Source organism: Neophocaena asiaeorientalis, unplaced genomic scaffold (assembly GCF_003031525.2).
Source record: "Neophocaena asiaeorientalis asiaeorientalis breed wild unplaced genomic scaffold, Neophocaena_asiaeorientalis_V1.1 scaffold357, whole genome shotgun sequence".
NCBI lineage: Eukaryota > Metazoa > Chordata > Mammalia > Artiodactyla > Phocoenidae > Neophocaena > Neophocaena asiaeorientalis.
This window is the reverse complement of record NW_020173270.1, coordinates 4,176,825-4,196,087: the sequence shown is the minus strand read 5'-3', so window position 1 is coordinate 4,196,087 and position 19,263 is coordinate 4,176,825. Positions and strand designations below refer to the sequence as shown.

Genomic DNA, 19,263 nt, shown 5'->3' with positions numbered 1-19,263 from the left:
GGGCGGTGTGGGTGGACCCATCCCGAGGGCTAGCCCTAGGTGGCCCAGAGCTGATAGGACCAGGGGCCCAGCTACTCCTGCCCGGGGTGGGGAGGCCAGGCCTGTGGGGTCCCACAGGTGCCAACAGCCGGTGGCAGTTCCTGGTGCCTCAGCGTGTGGAGACAGCTGGCTCTTCCCCCTGTTCCTGCTGCTTCTTCCCGGCCCACCTGCCTGCCTTTTGCAGAGGGTGGAGGAGCCATCAGCGTCTGCGGGGCGGGCACCAAGGAAGAGCGACATCATCCGATTATCAGACGGCGCCTTTTTAAAGGAGAAATGGTCAGAGTGTGCCTCTTTGGGGTGGTGCTGTCTGAGGCCTTGGGTCGCTGCTCAGTCTGTCCCCTCACTGCAGCTGGACGCCCCCTGCCCACCCCGAGTTCTCTTCTCGGCGCCTGGCTTACCCGGGAACCGCTACCAGGCCAGCGGCCCAGCCCTGCCAGCCTGGGCAGCAGGAGGCACCAGGGCCTTTCTGTTTTGTTTTCCTTTTAAAAATTACATAGACTTTATCGTTTAAACAGTTGTAGATTTATAGAGAAATTGAGAGCTCTAGGGAGAGTTCCCTACCCCCCTGACCCCGATACCCAGTCTCCCGTTATTCCGTTTTACATGAGGCGGATTCGTTTGTTGCAATCGGTGAACCTTATGGGTACGTTCTCGTTGACTAGGGTCCTGCTTCATTCAGTTTGCCTTCTTTGCCCCTGTTGTCCTCTTCTGTCCCAGGACCCCGTCTGGGACCCCCGTGACATTCAGGTGTCTCGTCTCCTTGGGCTCCCCTGGGCTGTGATGGTTCCTCAGACTTCCCTTGTTCTCGATGCCCTTGACGGGTTTGAGGAGGACTGTGGCCAGAGATTTTGTAGAATCTCCCTCAGTAGGAGCTTGTCTGCTGTTTTTCTCACGGTTACACTGGGGCGCTGGGTGCTGGGAGGAGGACCACCTGTGAAGGGCCGTCTCATCCTTCATCTCGGGGTGCCTGCCGTCAACGTGACTCATCACTGCTGGTGTTGACCTTGGTCCCCTGGCTGAGGTCGTGCTGCTCAGGTGTCTCCACTGGAAGGTCACACCTCCCCCCTTTCCATACTGTCCCTCTTGAAAGGAAGTCACTGTGCCCAGCCCACACTTAAGGGCCCCCTGATGCCTCAGCCCTGGCTGCCCTGTGCTGAGTGGGCTGTGGCCAGGCCCCTGGTGTCTCAGGGCCTCCAGGGTGGTGACAGGCTGGCTACGGGGAGCCCTCAGTCCTTGCGGGAGCAGGGGAGGCGGGTGAACCTAGCCCCGCGTGGACATAGGTCAGGGTGGACAGAGGCCTTAACTTGGTTGTGGCCTGAGGGCTGAGCCTTAACCTCAACCACAGAGCTTCCAGCCTCCTATTTTGGGGTCAATGCTGTCATCCCCCAGAGCACGAGGGCAGGAGGACCCCACAGCAATGGGCAGCAGCAGACTGGGGTCTGTCCAGCCGAGGACCACAGGCTCGGGTGGCCTTTGCCTTGCAGCCCACGTGCTGTGTGTGGGGTGGCCCATCGTCCATCTGGGGAGACAGTGTGCAAAGAGGTAGTGACAAGTGACCAGGGAGACACGTGACCCCATCAGATGTGAGTGAAAGTCAGGCCGGCTATTCTCAGCAGGGAGGCCTGCGGGCAGTGGGGGTGAGAAGGTCCCTCTCCTCTGTCATCGGGTGATGTACGTGGAAGCCGCCGGATCAGTCTCCCTTTGCTGCGGTAACAAACGACCGCAGACTCAGTGACTTAAAACAATGGGCGTTTATCATCTCACCGTCCTGGCCGCCAGAAGTCCGACATGGGTCTCACTGGGCTAGAATCAAGGTGTGGGCAGGGCTGATTGATCCTCTGGAGGCGCCAGGGAAGAATCGGTTCTTCGCCATTTCCAGCTTCTAGAGGCGCCGCATCCTCGGCTGGGGGCCCCTCCTCCGTCTTCAGAGCACATCGCTCTGACCTCTGCCTCTGTCGTCAGTTCTTCTCTGACTCTCACCCTCTCGCCTCCCTCTTAGAAGGACTCTGGGGATGGCACTGGGCCCCCTGATAACGCAGGATCATCTTCCATCTCGAGATCCTTAACTTGGACTTCCCAGCGGTCCAGCGGATAAGACTCCGCACTTCCAATGCAGGGGGCCGGGTTCGATCCCTGGTCAGGAAGCTAAGATCCCACGTGCGGCGCGACCAAAAAAAAGAAGAAAAAAGATGTAAAAAAAAAAAGATCCTTAACTTCATCCCATCTGCAGTCTCTTGTCACCAAGGAGAGCATAGTCACAGCTCCCGGGGATTAGGATGGGGACATCCTTGGGGGCCATTGTTCCACCAGCCACAGCCATGTGGAGACATGCCAGATTAATTGAACCCCCAGACTTCTGCTCTTGTCGCTGTCAGGGGCTGGCGGGGCTGCGGAGCAGGGCAGGTGGCAGCGGCCGAGGAGCCCTTGGGACTACACGTGGCCCCGGGCGGCTTAGCTGGTCCAGAGGAAGAGGCGAATGCCCGAGGGCTGGTCATTCCACAGCTCGGTGTGGCCTTTCAGCCCAGGGGCTGGCACCTGTTAGAAGACAGTGAAATCAATGTAGTGGGTTGTGCCCAGTAATTTTAAAAACCTGATTAAAAAAAAAGGTAGAAAAGGTCAGCACACGTTGCCTGTTTTTGGGACTTGTGCTATTTAAAGCTCCTGGTGAGTTAGGGAAGGTGTGCAGGACCAAGTTCCACACCCCCAGGGCACCCTGGCTGAGCTGCCCTGCAGCCAGGTCGGCCCCCAGCAGCTAGTCCAGCTTTAGGCAGCATGTGCAAAGGCACAGGGGCAGGGAGGGTCCGGCAGACGCCGAGCCGTCAGCTCAGCTCAGGTGTCCAGGAGGTAGGGGCGGGGAGCCCAGTGAGTCGGGGCAGCTGGAGCCCAGATTGTCAGAGGCCCTGGGGCCACACCCCACGTTTAGAGTCTTGTCCTGTGTCCATTCAGCAAGTGACCCTGAGCCTGGCTGTGAATGCCGTGGTGGGGACCCTGCCCCCCCGTGGGGTCTCAGCTGCAGGGTGCCTGCCACGCTCTGCCCTGTGCTCTCTGCCCCCCGGGGGTGTAGATGGCGGTCACCACGCGGCAGTTCCTGTCCGACTGTCCTCCTTGGAGGGGCACCTTCCCGGCCTGCAGGGGGGTTCGGAAGAGGCAGAACTTCCTGTAAACCTCTCGGGAGTGCCTGTACCTTAAGGTCTCCAGAAGCATCATTGGTCTGATTTGATTGTGTTTGGAGGCTCTTGCTTCCTCAGCTACCGATGTTTAGGAGCTGAGAGCTTAAAATGGGCCGTCGCTGGAAGCCTTTAGTGGGGCGGGTGCTCATGGTTGTGGATTTTCATGTTCTTGGAAACATCAGAACAGAGGCAGGCATCCCTGGGCTGCACGCTGCTGCTAGGAGTGTAATTTTAGTTAATTGTGCTTTTGTTTTGCACATTTTAGGAACCATCGCCATTGCTGGAACCTGACAGAAACCCTAACAGAAGCCGGTTATTGGACCATCTCCCTGCAGCCTCACTCCCCACTGTGTACCAGGAACCTTGCAGTAAGTACGTGTGCGGGCCCCCGGCCCCAGGGCTGCTGGTGGAGGAGGCGGCCCTGTTTGGTTCTGAGCTCCTGGGGTGTCCAGGGGCCAGATGCCCCTAGAGGAGCCTGGACCCCTCAGCGTCGCTGTGCTGGATGTGCCTTCTCTCCGCGTCTGCACTCTGGCCCCTCAGCATCTGAACACCTGTCCCTCACTTCTAGAAGCCCTGAGAACCATAGTGGGTTTGGGGGGACTCCAGGATGGCCCAGGATGAGCTGCCCTATCTGCGTCGTGTCCCTGGGCAGGACACCACTTCTGGCTTCACCGAGGGGCATGTTCACCCCACCTCACACCCTGCGGGAGATGATGATCAGTCACAGGGAGAGGGGAGGGTCTTCAAAAATGGAGGATTATTATTATTATTTTTTAAAAGTAATTAGTTAATTATTTTTGGTTGCTTTGGGTCTTCGTTGCTGCGTGCGGGCTTTCTCTAGTTGAGGCGAGCGGGGCCTGCTCTTCGTTGCGGTGCGCGGGGTTCGCATTGCGGTGGCTTCTCGTTGCGGAGCACGGGCTGTAGGTGTGCGGGCTTCAGTAGTTGTGGCTCGTGGGCTCCAGTAGTTGTGGCTCACGGGCTTAGTTGCTCCGTGGCATGTGAGATCTTCCTGGACCAGGGTTTGAACCCGTGTCCCCTGCATTGGCAGGCGGGTTCTTAACCACTGCGTCACCAGGGAAACCCTGGAGGATTATTTTTCAATGCTTTGAAAAGAATCCCATGACCCAGCTGCTTCTGGGTTTCAGCTCCAGGGTGTCCCCCTTCTCCTGGACTTTTCTAATTAAGCAGGGACAGAGGGTTCACAGAGGTGGCCTCTGGAGGTGGCCCAAGGCGGGTCACTGGTAAGAAAAGAGGGAGCAGCCTGAGCCCCTCATGGCTGGCACCCACGGGCAGGGGCACCCAGGTGGAGGGGCGCTCAGCGTGGGACAAGCAGTTCCCGTGCTCCTGGCCACAGCGAGGAGAGCTGGCTGAGCGAGAAGGGCTTGTGTTCAGTGTTGACCTTGGACGAAGCCTCCTCCCAAGGCCACGTGGCTAATGAGGGCTCAGTGTGGACTAGAACGTGGCCTTGTCTGTTCTGCCACGATTTAGGAACCCAGGAATTGGGCCGTGGAGCTCAGGTTCTCCTTTACAAGCGGTGGAGTGCAGGTTTTGTTCCTTAAAGGGGAGATTTCAGGCATCTGGGTCAGGGGCCGGCAAACTGCGGCCCGAGGACCACTCGGCCCACTCGGCCCATCGTGTGTTCTTGTAAATAAAGCCTTATCGGCGCACAGCTGCTTCTGTTCACTTGCACCTTCCTCCTCACGGTGGTGGAATTGCGTGGTTGTGACAGAGGCCGCGTGCCTGCAAAGCTGCAAACGTTTACCGTGTGGTCCTGCACAGAGAAGGTGGGCCGTCCCCAGTCCCTGCCAGCTTGTCACTGTCTGGGGCTGGGTGGACCAGGCCCTCGTCGACTGGTTTAGAAATGGTCAGTTCTGACTGTGTGTCCCAAAGCGTTGCTTTACCCTTAAAACTCACGCTTTCTTACAAGACAGTCAAGTCCCTGAAACTCGGTTATCCTCTCTGTATCCTCTCTGTATCCCCATCTGCACGACACATTCTGCGTACGTAACTCGCCCTGTGCGGTTAACTTTTTAGTAATCCCTCACAAGGATGCTAGTCATCTCCCTCTGTCAACCCATTTTATAGCTGGAGAGACTGAGCACCATCCCTGAAAGGTGTGAGAATGTTCTGGGCTGGGGGAAGAGTGGGAGGCGGAAATGAGTCAGGTCACGGGCACCTTCCCCAAAAGGCCTCGGGCGTTCGCGGAGATCAGGGTGCTCGTGACAAATGGGACAGGTTGACTGTGGTCTGGCAGGTCCCAAACAGGCTGCCTTGGACTTCAAAAAAATTAAGTTTTGTAGAGATGTAATTACATGCTATAATGGTCACACCTCCAAGTATACAATTCAGGGAATTCCCTGGCGGTCCAGTGGTTAGGACTCCGCACTTTCACTGCCATGGGCACAGGTTCAATCCCTGGTCAGGGAACTAAGATCTCATAAGCCGCACAATGGAGTGGACTAATTAATTAATTAAAATAAAGTATGCAATCTAGTGGTTTTTAGTACGTTCACAGAGGTGTGCCGCCACCCCACCGTCTAACTCCATCTAACTCCAGAGCACCGCTATCAACTCCCCAAAACCACTGTCCATGAAGCAGGCACTCCCTCTCCCTCCCTCAGGCCCTGACAACCAGGAATCCACTCTCTGTGTCTGTGGATCGGACTGTTCTGGACGTTTCCCATCACTGGAATCACACACTGTGTGTCCTCCTCCGTCTGGCTTCTCTCACCAAGCATCGTGTTCTCAGGCTCCATCCACGTTGCAGTGAGTGTCAGTGCCTCTCTCCTTTTCATGGCTGAGAATGTGCCCGTGTGTGGAGGGACCACATTTGGTGCATCTGTCATCCGTAGGTGGGCAGTCGTGTTGTTTCCGCTTTTGAGGTTTTATGAATGATGCTGCCGTGAACGTTCAGGTGTCTTGGTGGACGACACCTAGGGGTGGGATGGCTGGGTCAGATGGTGGCTCCACGCTTCGCCTTTCATGCTCCTGGCCGCCGTGGTTGGGTTCCTGTGAGTGTGAAGAAGCCTCTCGCAGCAGGTCCTGCTCCACCCTGTCTCGTTAGGAGCAGGATCTGAGCTGGAGACACGCGGGTTCAGTTCCAAGCAGAATAGCTCCACGCGGGAGGGAGAGTGCAGGCCGCCCCAGGCTGTGGGTGGGCTTCTCACCCAGCCTTCCTCCTGCCCTGCGCCCTCCCGGTTCTTTGCTTTTTCGCTCATTTACTTCATTGGAAGGATTTCTTCCTCCTCAGCATATTGCTTGGCCTGTTTTTTCAGGTCTGGTAGCTTTTTCCTGCCTTTTTTTTTGTGTGTGTGAAAAAAGCACCCAGTTTTGCATCTGTGAGCACAGACAGGTGACGTCTCCGGGCTAATAAAAGATGCCCCTGTCATGGGCTGTGGGCGGCCCCGCCGTGGGCACTTCCTCCGGGAGGGTTGTGACAGAGAGAGCTTTTTTCTTTAAAGTTCAAAGGTATACTAAAGATCAAGAGAAGAAGGTGGCCTCAGCGCCGGTTTTTAGGAGGAGAGGCGTGATAAACGTTCCTCGTTTGCCTCCGTCTCTTTTGAGCAAGGCCCCCGACCACGGGGGCATGTTGCTATTTATTCATTCATTTTCTCTCTGCAGTTTGGGGGGTACCTAGGTGGAAGGATTGGGTGTTGAACCAGGACACTGTCATTTTAGAGTCACGCGAGATTGTGACTCAGACCACGATATTCGTGGGACTTTGCCCCATGTGGCTTCTTGAGGCTTCCGTGGCCAGTGCTGTTGGCCCTGCAGCATCTTCCTGAAGCGTGGCCCTGATCGTCGCGTGGCCCTGATCGTCGCGGTCCCCAGGTGTTGCACACTTGCTCTGGAATTAGCGAAGGGGCTCTGGCAGTGTGGGGGGATCGGGCTGAGCCGGGCCCCTGGGGATTCCCAGGGCCTGCCCTTCCCATGCCCAGGCCTCCTGGGGATGGGGCTCCCGGGGGCTCCCCAGGCCATCATGCAACCCAGCTTGTGGTTCACGCCTCCTGGCTCCTCCCCACAGCTCGGCCGAGTGTCTTGGGGGCTGACGAGGTGTGAGCATTGGCACCAACGTGAAGATGCAGGCCAAGGTTGTCTGGGGCGCGAGCGGCCAGAAAGGTCTCCTTCGGCATCACTGGGGCCTCTGGCTGTGCCCATGAGTCAGCTCTGCGGCCAGAGGGTGGCTCCAGGCTCTGTGCTCTGGGGCGCTGTGCATGTCTGAGTCGTGGGGAGGACGCGGGGGTCATGTTGCAGCCCACTGGGTATCTCTTGGTCCCCTTCGTCCTCTTCTTGAAACTGCTTTTGTCTGAGCGACTAGGCAGATGTGCTTGTCTTTCCAGGACGCATCTCACAGCAGCGGTCCCCTGTGGGAGGGGCATGGTGACTGTTACTTATCTCTTTGTGTGATGGATTTTTCACGTGGCTTTTTGAGGCAGAGGGAATAGCGCTCCTTGAGGTGCCCACACCCTAATTGTGGAACCTGTGAAGATGCTTCCTGACATGAGAGGGACTCTGCAGCCTGGATGAAGTTAAAGATCTGGAGATGGATGCTCACCCTGGATTAGCCAGGCGGTCCAATGTCATCACAGGGGTCCTTCTAAGAGGGAGGCAGGGGAGTCAGAGTCAGAGAAGGGGATGTGGTGATGGAAGCAGTGGTCAGAGAAGAGAGGCAGAGAGAGACCGGAGATGCTGTGAGTATGCAGGAAGGGACCTCGAGCCAGGGATGCGGTGCCTCTAGAAGCTGGAAAAGGCAGGAAACCTCCAGAAAGAGCACAGCCCACTTGAGATCCGGGAGGGACTCCTGGCCTCCAGAACTCGGAGATAAAGCTGTGCTGTTTCAGCCACTAGGTTTGTGGAGATTCGTTCGGCAGCAGTAGGGAACCAACGTGCAGGGCTGCGGGTGATTCTTCCTTTGTGCCTTTCGGAGTTGGCGTTGCTCAGATAAATGTTAGCGTGGTCCTGGCCTTGTGCGCGGGGCTACCCATCCGCTCCCCCTCTGTGCCCACACAGCCCCGTCCGGCCAAGCTGCCTTCCTCACATCTCTTGTCCTCACATTTCTCAGTTGGCCCTTCTGACCTTGGCCTCCCGCCTTCCTGGCTCTGGGCTCTCTGCCTGCTTTGTCCCTCTCGTCACTGTGGCTGTTTCAGTCCAGCCAGTTCCATGGGGTAGAGCCAGATCAAGGCTGGCATCCTTGCGTCCTTCGCAGGCTGCTCCTGGAGCCTGTGCTCCGCCCCTAGGGGACAAAGGGTTCTCTGACACTGGGGCTGGCGGGTACGGTGGGGCAGCACTAGTTGCCCCGAGCGCCCCCTGGGCTTCAGGCTCTGTGTGATCAGGGAGCATGCCCAGCTTGCAGGGAACCTGGGACGTAGGGGGTGCTCCCAGCAGAGAAGGATGAAGTGGAGGGCGTTCTACCGCCAAGCTTTTCCCTGTATGAGGGCACCTGATGAGCTGCTCTCGGGACACGGTGATGGAGCGCCAGGCCCACACCCGGGGGCCGGGGACAGGGGCTGGGGGGCTCCCGTGCTGCCTTCACGGTGGGTTTCCTCTTGAGTCTTGGTGGAGGGGTGCTGGCTCCTCCTGGGGCCTGAGCCCGCTCAGGGGCCCCTCAGTCATCGTCTCCTGTTGGGAACTGGGCTGTGGTGGCGGGAACTGGGCTGAGATGGGAGCAGGGCCCGGGGCTGGCTGGGAGTCACGGGGAGGCTTGGGGCTTCACCTGATGGCAGGTGGAGGGGAGGGCCCGGGAGGAAAGAGCTGGGGGAGAGACGCCCCCCGGGGCTGGGGCACAGGCCCCGCAGAGAAGAACTGGGGGCACTTTGTGCTCAGAGAGCCCCCGAATCCTTTTCAATAACAGTGCACCCCTCAGAGTAAAGCTTTTAGTAGGGTGACATTTTCTTCAGAGGACGTGCCTTCCCACATATTGAATACTGTATTCTTGTCAAAACCCCAGAGTTGCAGATTCCAGCCATCCAGTTTCTGGAAAACATCTGCCATTGAACCTCAGAAACCCTTAGTCCCCAGAGCCCCTCAGCCAGGAGGATGTGGCTGCCTGTTGGGGAAATGGTGTCCCTTACCAGTCATCTTATTTCTGAATTCTGGCTCACGGACGGACAGACAGAGTGCACCCGGCTGTGGGAGACCCACGCCTTGGGATGTCTCTCACCCCCCCTCTCCTGAGGCTCGCAGGCTCAGCGCACCCCGCTCTGTCGGGCTCCTGGCGGGGGGGACATCAGCCCAAGGCCGGAGTCCAGATCTGGAGAGCCTTCTGCCCCCGGGAGGAGCAGCTGTCAGGTTGGGGCGGGAAAGACCCCCCACCTGGTCACCGTGCTGCAGCACAGGTCGGGTGGTAGCCTCCACGGGGGTGGCCAGAGTGTCCCCCATAGCCCATCCCGTGAGTCCCCCAGTTTGAAGGCCACTGGGGGAGGTGCCGGTGCAGCAGCCCAGGAGGGCCTCTCTGGGCTGGACTCATTTGTTGGGACCCAGAGAGCGGGTGGAGCCCTCCTGTCACCTGTCTCTGGGTGAGGAGCAGCCGTCCAGGACAGCTGGGGAACCGCCCCTCCACGCGTGATCACGCTCATCCGTCCCAGGCGGCGGGCTGTGAGGGCTGGGCGGGCGTCAGGCCGGGAAGGCCAAGGCGTGCGGGGTCTCCCCGTACACAGAACTTAAGAAAAACCATCGCTTTATTGAGAGGTAATTCACAAAGCAGACAGTTCCATCCATTTAGAATGTGTAAAATTCAGTGGTTGCAGCCTATAGGCATGCCTGCTCTCAGCCTCAGAATCAGGAGTGGGAAGAAAGGGCCGCTCTCTTCCCTGTTAGAGGCTTCAAGGGCTGGGCCGGGGCGGGGGCGGGGACAGGGACCCACCAAGTGTCTCTGGAGGCCGCACTTCCTGTTAGAGAAGGAACCCAGCAGATGCCTCCTCCGTGGCCGGGCTGCGGGGTGTCCTCTGTCTCTCGTGGGGTGGGGGCTTGGCTCTGGGGGAGCCCTTCTGCAGGCTGAGGAGTTGAAGGCTCCAGGCGCCCACGCTGCCAGGCAGCCAGAGGTTTTGTTTATTTATTATTTTTTTTTGGCAAGTGCAGAACTTTCTTCTTTCCTTCTCCCCTACCCTAATCTCTGTTTCTTTTCTGGGGGTAGTGGCTGTATTGAGATAGAATCCACCCGCCAACCAGTTCTCCCACTTACAGCACACGATTTTTTTAGCGAATTCAGAGTCCTGCAGCCTTCACCACAATCAACTCTGGAACATTCCCATCACTCCATAAAGAAACCCAGACCTCTTAGCCTGCCTTCTGTGCCTGGCTTCTCTCGCTGAGCATCGTGTTCTCAGGGTCCATCCATGTTGTAGTGAGTGTCAGTACTTCTCTCCCTTTCGTGGCTGAGTGATGTGCCCGTGTGTGGAGGGACCAGTTTGTGTACCGTTATCTGTTGATGGACACTCGGGCTGTTTCCACCTTTTGGCTGCTGTGAATCACGCTGCTGTGAACATTTGTGTACAAGTTTTTGTGCGGACACATGTTTTCACTTCTCTTGGGTGTATACCTAGGAGTGGGATTGCTGGCTTGTGTGGTCAGTTCCATGTTTAACTTTTCGGGGGGCTGCCCCATTTTTACGTTCCCACCAGCTGGGAGTCAGGGTTCCAGTTTCTCACCAACACTTGTTGTTATCTGCTTTTTCACTCTAGCCACCCCAGTTGGGGGAGGTGTGTGTCACTCTTGTTTAGATTTGCATTCCTCTGATGGCTGATCACTTCAAGCATCTTTTCATGTGCTTACTGGCCGTTTGAGTCTCCTCTTTGGAGAAATGTCTATTCAAGTCATTGGCCCACTTTTTAATTGTGCTGCTTGTCTTTTTACGATGAAGTTGTTAGAACCTCGCATTTTGGGCGTGGCACTGTCTGGTTAAGAGCACATTCCTTTTGTTATTTTTAAAGTATGTGCACGTCTGATTTTTATTTGCCCTCCTTCAAAAAACGTGTCAAGGGTTATGGAGTGTTGGGATTATAAACCATTTGAATTTTCTTCTTTATATTCACCTACTAAAAACTTTACTGCAACCGGCACGAATAAGACCAAAAAAAAAAAAAAAAAAAAAAGAAAACCGCACATGATCCACTGCTGAGCTGCATCTGGATGACAGCGGCGGCTGGAGAAGCATATCCTGCCAGGTGCAGTGCAGGAAACTCTACCTGCTGTCGTATCACCTGCTTGCTCCCCCTGCCCCCCATGGAAAAGCACTCCTGTGGTTATGTTTATGTTTAATGGGCGAGAGAACTCGTGTGGGCAGGACCCTGGGGCTGCCCCGCGTCTGCCCAGGACAGGCTGGTCTTGGGGGGAGACGGGGGTCCTGCCCCACCTCATTTCCCACCAACAGTGCCTTGTGGGAGGGCAGGCGGCAGCATCCGTGGCAGGGTGGGCCTCTCTCGTGGTGACACAGCTGGCCTTGAGGGGGAGGCTGGGTCGTCCTCCCCTGCTGGGACCGGCCTGGCCAAGAGGAGAGTTGCTGTTGCAGGTGGTCCTGGTGCCCATCACCCACAGCGGGTGGCGCTGTGTTGGGAGACTGGCATGGTCGCAGCGGAGCTGGGCTTCCAGGCACGCGCGACGCCCCCTCGTGAACTGTGCAGAGTGGACACACCACCCACATAAAGCGTGGAGAACAGGGCCGCGGGCTGTCAAGCGCTGACGTGTCCGCCGCTTCCCAATCTGGGCACCATCCGTGGCGGGCTGCGGAGCTGGCCTCTGGCCCTTTGCCCGGCCGTCGGGGGCTTGGGACGAGGAGCTGAGACCCGGGTGATCGTGTTCCGGCTGCAGGCCTCAGAGGACGGGTTTGATGGCCATGCAAGACGGGTGGGCGGCACGGACCCCCTCTGCTGCTCTGTGCGGGCAGGGGTGGTGGGTACAGGGAATCTGGGCGGGTGGGGAGGTGGGGTTGACAGGACCAGGCAGCTTGGGTGGCAGGCGCACGAGGAAGGCTGGCGAGCGATGGCTACGGCCGGTCATCTGTACTGTCCCCACTGTGTCCTGTCCCGGGTCCTTGCCCCGGGAGGCCTCCCTCCCTATGCCCCTGTGCCTCCCTTCACAGCCCTTAGCCCAGCTCAGGTCCACACCCATGTTCCCAGATCATCGGGTCGGGCCTGTTCCCCCGGGGCCTTGAGCTCCCTCAGGACAGCGGAGGCCCCGGGTGAGCCCCGTGTGGCTGGGTCTGGGCTGGAGGGGAGAGGGCAGCTGTCTTCTGGGGGCTCAGGCGGGGAGTCAGGCGCTGGGCCCCGGCTGTGGGGTGGGGGGGACGGCGTGGTGGTCCATCCCGAGGGCTGGTCAGCCTGGCCGCGGCCTGGGCCCTCTGGTGCCTGCTGGTCCGCAGGGGGGTTTGTGATGACCCTTCCCCTTTATAAACCCGTGTGACCTCGGTGGTTCCGTGATCCCCCTCAGAGCTGTTGTCACACGGTCCTGGGCACCCGTGGCCTGCCCTGTGGACCGCAGCTTCGGCTGCCCTGCGAGGAGGAGTGACAGAGGCTCCTGTGCACACAGGGTGGAGGGGCCCAGGGGTCCCAGCCCGGATGCAGTGGTGACCCCGTGTGTGCCAGGACCTCCGGGGTCCCCAGCAGTCCAGCCGTGAGTGTGACCTTCAGAGCACGGCCTTAGCTGCCTACCCGCTGCCCTGAGGGCAGGACCTGGACCTGGTCTGGTATCTGCCTGGGCCTCCAGGTCTGTCCCAGGCAGCTGCCCGCCTCGGCTCCCGTTCCCGGGCTCGTGCTGCCCTCTAGCGCCCGCCGGGGGAGCGCCTTTGGGGAGCCAGTGGCTGCGTCTTGGCAACACGGACTCCCCCCCCCCCACTCTCTACTTCCTGGACTGGTGGGCTTCCTGCCTTTCTCACTCCCCAGCTCACTTTGGGGTGGGGGGAGGTGGACTTGGTTAATTGTCCTCCAATTTCTGGGTCTGCGTGCACTTGGGTTCTGACCTCTTTCCAGTCCTGGAGGGAGTCTGGTCTCCTCTTGTCCCAGCAGGGACCCTTCCCTAGAGTCTGTCCCCCAAGCCTCTTCCTCATTGGGGTGGGTCACCAGCCACCCCACTGGGCCCCCCTAACTCTCGTAACTCTTGGGACGGGCGGGGGCCTCTCCAGCCTGCAGCCTTGTCCCCTAGAGGAGCCCGATCCCCGCCACGCTCTGTGCCACGCTCTGTGCTGGATCGGCCAGGCGTGGTTATAGCCCAGGGTGACACGGCGGGAAACGAGCCTCTCTGGCCGGACCTCCTGCTCTCCTGGTTCCAGGTCCCGGCCTTGGGCAGCCCGTGGGTCATTGGGGCCTGGGTTCGCTGACAGCAGCCGGGCCAGTATTGGAGGGACCCACACACTGCTCCCCTGCTTGTGGCGGCCCCGCCCTAGGAGGAGTTCCCTGCTAGTGAAACACACAGGACCTCACTCACCTTCCCAGCCCCTCCCGTGCTTCTGCCTCTGGATTCCAGCTGTGAGGTCAATGCCAGTGAATCTGGATGAGGCCCTGATAAGAAAAGGTTTTATTTCCGAGGCCCCTTGTTTGAAATGTGTGCTCTGGCCTCCAGCATCGCATGGGCTCTTAGAACGGGCTACCTCTGTTAGTAATTCGTTGTAGTCATTTGGTCTTTTGTGCCAGAGAGAGTGATGAAGTGGCCCCCAGGCTCCCCTTGGCCCTGCTCAGCTGCGTGGCCTCTGTCCTTGGGGCCAGGTAGTTTGGGTGCCTCCTGGGGAGAAGGGAACCGGCCCGTGGCAGTGATGGAGGTGCTGACGCTCTCTTGTCTCCCTTGCAGGTGTGGCCGTCTCTCTGCTGCAGCCATGGGGTCCGAGGATCACGGGGCCCAGAACCCAAGTTGTAAAATCATGACGTTTCGCCCAACGATGGAGGAGTTTAAGGACTTCAACAAATACGTGGCCTACATCGAGTCCCAGGGGGCCCACCGGGCGGGCCTGGCCAAGGTGGGTGATGCCCCAGGCCCCCGTGCAGCTCCCCCCGGCCCCTACCCTGTGCCCACCCAGGGGCAAGGGGCCCGAGAGGCACCCATTAGTCTGCTCATTGAGCCCCTCTGACCTAATTTATCCATGAACATATGTTCTTTCCCCAAGTCAGGCACAGTTCTGGGCACCGGGGTCCCCGAGGGCGCTGATCCTGGGTGGGACACAGAGCATCATGGTGGGACCAGCAGCCGTCTCACCCCGTCAGGGGGGTCCCAGGGGAGTCGGTGCTGGGGAGGGCTTACTTTTTGCCTTTATATTCCTACTTAAACACATTTTTTTGAGACTGTAACGCACGTATGAAGCGAGTTCAAGCATTGCGACAGGGTAGGAGGGAGAATGAGTTCCCCCACCACCCACCCTGACCCCGGCTCCTCTGCCTGGAGCGGCACGGCACTGATTCCTCGTGTCTCTTTTCACGGAGCATCACGCATGGACGTGCATGTGCGTGTGTGAACACCGGCAGATAGCATGCCTGCCCACGCCTCTTCTGTGCGGGGAACAAACCTTGGGGACGGGTGCCGAGTTTCTTCATGTGCACGTGAACCTCTGTGTGTGAGGGTCTGCTCACCACATAATCTGGGAGATTTGTCCCCTGATTTGGGTTCTTCTAGTTGCCTCCTGTATGACCGGCACTTTATCTAATACCCAGCCCTCTATTGTTAAAGCTGGGGTTCGCTAAGCCTTTTCTGCAAAGAGTCAGATAGTAAATATTTTCAGCTTCTTGGGCTGGACTGTCTGTGGCCACCACTCAGCTCTGCGGCCGGGGATGACCCACAACCCCAAAAGCATGGCTGTGAGCACATGAAACCTGATTTATAGACACTGAAATGTGCATTTTGTAGAATTTTCACCTGTCCTGAAACAGTCTTCGTTTGTTATTTTCCCTCAACCATTTAAAAATTTTAAAAAAGGAATTCCCTGGTGGTCTAGTGGTGAAGGCTCTGCACTTTCACTGCCGAGGGCCTGGGTTCGATCACAGGTCGGGGAACTAGGATCCCACAAGCCGCGTGGGGGTGACCAAAAAATAAATAAGTAAGTAAGTAAAATTTTAAAAAGTAAAAGAGAATTAAAAAATTTTTTTTCAAAAAATGAAAAAAAAAAACCCAGAAAGAATGCCAGCGTCAGCTCCGTGGCTGGACGGAAGCAGGTGGTGGGTGGTATTGGGCCGCGGGTCACGGTGGTCTGTCCCCAGATGGTGTCTGCAGCGAGGGGACAGGTGTGCTGGCCTTCCTCTGCCCACCTCCCCTGCCGGGTTTGGTTGGCTGTGTGACATCCATGCCTTTAATCTCAGCCGTGCAGATGAGGAGAGAGGTGGGCCTGCAACATCTTAACCTCCTTTCCCCTCTCCTTGATTTTCATTCCTTGGGCCCCATGACAGCACACACCCAGCAGAGCCTTCTCATCGGGGTCTGTGGCTCTGGAAGCCCCGGGCCTGGGTTCTTGCAGGTTCGGAGCCTCCCTCTGGGCTGGACCGATTGGCTGGGGTCGGTTGTCAGGTGCCCCTTTCCCTCAGGTGCCCCAGCTGGGGGCGGTGTGGGGGACTCAGAGGCCTGGTGCCCGTGGGGCTGGGCGTGGGGGGTCCCCCCTTCACCTGGAACGTGTCCTGTCCCTCATCTCGTTCCGCGTTTGCCGGGACGCAGCGCCAGTTCTGTTTTTGGATCAAGTTGTTCCCTGTGCCAGGAGTCTTGGTAACCTCGTGGAGTGCTCCGTGGGCAGCACCTGCCACTTCCCCCGGCCCCTCTCCTTTCCCTCCTCCTCTGTCATCTCCGGCTTCGGCTTCCGGGCTGCTTCCAGCACCTTCTGTCCCCGGGCTGCTTTGGGCACAGCCTCGTGTGGCGTCACCAAGTCTCCCCTGCACGTCCTCACCCCGGCTCTGCTCCTTCCCTTTTCTTATCCTTTGCCGGCTCCTGCCTTTCCTTTGCGCCCCATGCCTCTGCTTTTAAGCCTTTAATTCCCGTGGACCAGTTTTCTGCTAACTTACTTGAATCCACGGGAAACCATTCGGACTGGATGTTTTTGTGAGGCAGATGTTTTCAGGGCACATTTTCACTCTGCCCTTTGTTTGTTTTTTTGGCTGTGTTGGGTCTTCGTTGCTGCGTGCGGGCTTTCTCTAGTTGTGGTGAGCGGGGGCTACTCTTCGCTGAGGTGTGCGGGCTTCTCGTTGTGGTGGCTCCTCTTATTGCGACACAGGCATGCGGGCTTCAGTAGTTGTGGCACGAGGGCTCAGTAGTTGAGGCGCACGGGCTTAGTTGCTCCGCAGCATGTGGGATCTTCCTGGACCAGGGCTCGAACCCATGTCCCCTGCATTGGCAGGTGGATTCTTTACCACTGCGCCACCAGGGAAGTCCGCCTCTGCCCTTTGTTTGCATGTTCCATTCCACTCTTAAGTGGTATTTTCTTTGCTGTTTTCTCTCTGGCAAGGGCAATTCTCTCTGGAAGGGCACGGTGAGGGCGGGCAGGGACTGCTGGGAGCAGCTCCCCCACTGTCGCTGAGAGATCCTGTGGGGACAGTCACGCCGACACACACACGTGCACCAGCATCCCTGCTCCCGTCAGGCAGGGACGGCGTGTAGGTGCCTCTAGCCCCTTGGGGCCTCCCTGCTACTGCGGGGACAGACGGGTCCAGGGAGGCACGTGCCACGGCCCTCGGTGCCCCCAATTCCTTCCGACGCGGGCCGTCAGCCCTGAGGGCTGCCAGCCTCTTTGGAGAAGGGACACAGTGTCCTGCTGGCTTGAACGAGTTCTGTAGTCGCTGGGGTCCCCCTCACCCTGGTCTCATCAGCCTTGACCGCGCTTCTGTGTGTGTGTGTGTGTGTGTGTGTGTGTGTGTGTGGTGTTGAGGTTTCTTTTTTCCTCAAATCTACATTTGATAGCCCCCCGACAAAAGCTCTGTTGGGTCTGGGGCAGCTAGGTCGGCGTGGGCACTCAGCAGGCACGGCTGGGCCGGGGCCCGGAGCTGAGGGGGCTCTGGGTACGGGGGCTCCCACCTTGGGGCCATCGGGGTGGTGGGTCACATTCCTCACCCACCCTGAGTGTGCTCTGGGACCAGTGTCCAGCTGGGCTCCTTCCCCCTCAGGCCGCTTGGGAAGGGCTGGGGGAGGGAGGGAGCCAGGAAGGGGCGTGGCTTAGGGTCCTGGGGAGGGGTCAAGGGGTGTCAGTGCTCTCAGTGCCCTGCAGCCAGGCGGTGCCCTGGCTCTTCTTAGCCTCCAGGCCTGCTGCCAGCAGAATGGCTTTGGGTCCAGCTGGTTCTTGGGGGCAGAGGCCGGCCCCTCACTTCCTTCCCTCTAGAAGGGTCTCCCACACCTGCCCCAGCTGCCCGCCAAGCTGGCCACCTCCCTGGTGTCACGCCGTTCCCTTGGGTGTGTGGCCTCTCGGTCCTCCTGGCCTTGGCTGAGTCTTGCCCCCTAGCAGCTTCGAGTCAGGGTCCGTCCAGGGCCACACAGTGGGGATGCTCATGGGCCTTTAGGGGACATCCTTCAGGTGTCCTCTGCTTGGAGAGCCTCCTTTCAAATCCTGCTCTGCAGAGACTTGAGGGTGTTAGGCCATGGTGCTTTGCTGAGGGATTTTTCCAGAAGCTTCGCGTTCCAGACCAGTGGCCTTCTGTTCATGCGCCTTTCCAGAACCCGCTTAGCCTGTGCCTGGGAAAGTGCAGTTCACACGTGTGAGCCAGGTGTCGGGAGCATCTGCCGGCTCCTCCCCAGTGTCCAGATGTCACACAGCAGAGCCCGAGGGGACAGGACTGAGCCCGAGGCTCTCCCCTGAGAGCGGAGGGCTGAGGAGTGGTCCATTCATCCCGCAGCCTGGTTAGGGAGGCGTTTCTCCAACAGACTTGGGGCGAGGGAGCCGGTCCAGGGTCACTGTGCTTTCCCCAGGAGGAAACTCAGGCTTTTCTGCAACGAGGAGGCATCAGCCACGTAGTTAAAGAGCAGCTCGGGGTCCCGGATCCCTCAGCCCACAACCCGTTTCCCTGCAAGAACATCCCGTATCCTGGAGGCATGGGCCCTCTTCTCCTTTTCTTTTCTTTTTTTTTTTTTTTAAATATTCATTTATTTGGTTGCGCCGGGTCTTAGTTGCAGCAGGTGGGCTCCTTAGTTGTGGCTTGCGAACTCTTAGTTGCAGCATGCATGTGGGATCTTAGTTCCCTGATCAGGGACTGAACCCAGGCCCCCTGCATTGGGAGCGTGGAGTCTTCACCGCTGTGCCACCAGGGAAGTCCCCCTCTCTCCTTTTTAGTTTTTGCATTTCTAGCCTTGAGTGTTTTAGTTCATCACCTGACTCCTCAGATTTCTCACTGGGAATCTAGCAAAACGGTCGACGGGCAGGCTGAGCCCAGCACCCTGTTGTCACGCCAGGCGCCTGTGGCATTATGACTGAACAGCTGTGTCTTCTGGGAGGGGGCTCGTTCCCATCTAACTCTAAACGAGGGTCCTGCTGGCACTGCTGACGTGAGGGCTAGGTCATTCTCTGGGGGGCCGTCCTGGGTGCTGTGGGGTGTGGAGCAGCCTCCCTGCCCCCACCCCCTCGATGCCAGGAGCTCCCCCAGTCCTGACAACCACAGACGTCCCCAGACATGGCCCAGTGTTCCCCGTGGGGCGGGACTGCCCGGGTGAGGAGCGCTGACTTTCTCATCGTCGCTGCTGTCGTCGTTACTGATTTATGTGGGTGGACACCCCCATGCGTGCTAGTCGTGGGTGGGCAGCACCCTTTTTAGCAGGAACTGGAGAGTCAGTGTTTTCGTCGCCAAGCAAAACATTTCTTTGCACCCATGTGACAGCGGGATCCTGGGGATGGTGAGTGGACTTAGCCGCTCCCGAGCTGTCGGCCAACTCGGGCCGCAGCGCCGTGTGCTTCCCTGGTGGCCCTGGGCTGGGAGAGGGTTCGGCTTCCCCAGGGTGCGTGGCTGATGCACCAAAAATGGGTTGGTTTAGTTCCTTTTCCCAGAGCTGTTGGGTGGGTGGCCCACTGGACGCCCTGGAAGGAGGTTTGGGGCTTGCAAACACCCACCTGGGCCCGTGGGGCTTGCGCAGAGGTCACCCCCGACTGGTGGAGAGGAAACGTGGAGGGGGAGGTCCA

General features: G+C 58.5%; 1 protein-coding gene across 6 annotated transcripts in view; it reads left to right on the top strand.

Annotated features, from left to right (window-relative positions):
• KDM4B (lysine demethylase 4B) overlaps window positions 1-19,263 on the top strand; it is a 127,701-nt gene that overhangs the window by 20,500 nt on the left and 87,938 nt on the right. For 5 of the 6 annotated variants that reach the window (XM_024745697.1, XM_024745696.1, XM_024745701.1 and 2 more), the window contains exons 2-3: window positions 3,475-3,581; window positions 13,986-14,151. In XM_024745697.1, the coding sequence (XP_024601465.1) occupies window positions 14,011-14,151 (141 nt within the window). In that variant the 5' untranslated portion in view covers window positions 3,475-3,581; window positions 13,986-14,010. Of the gene's footprint in view, window positions 1-3,474; window positions 3,582-13,985; window positions 14,152-19,263 lie in introns of those variants that run through there. The other variant, XM_024745698.1, reaches the window with a different exon arrangement.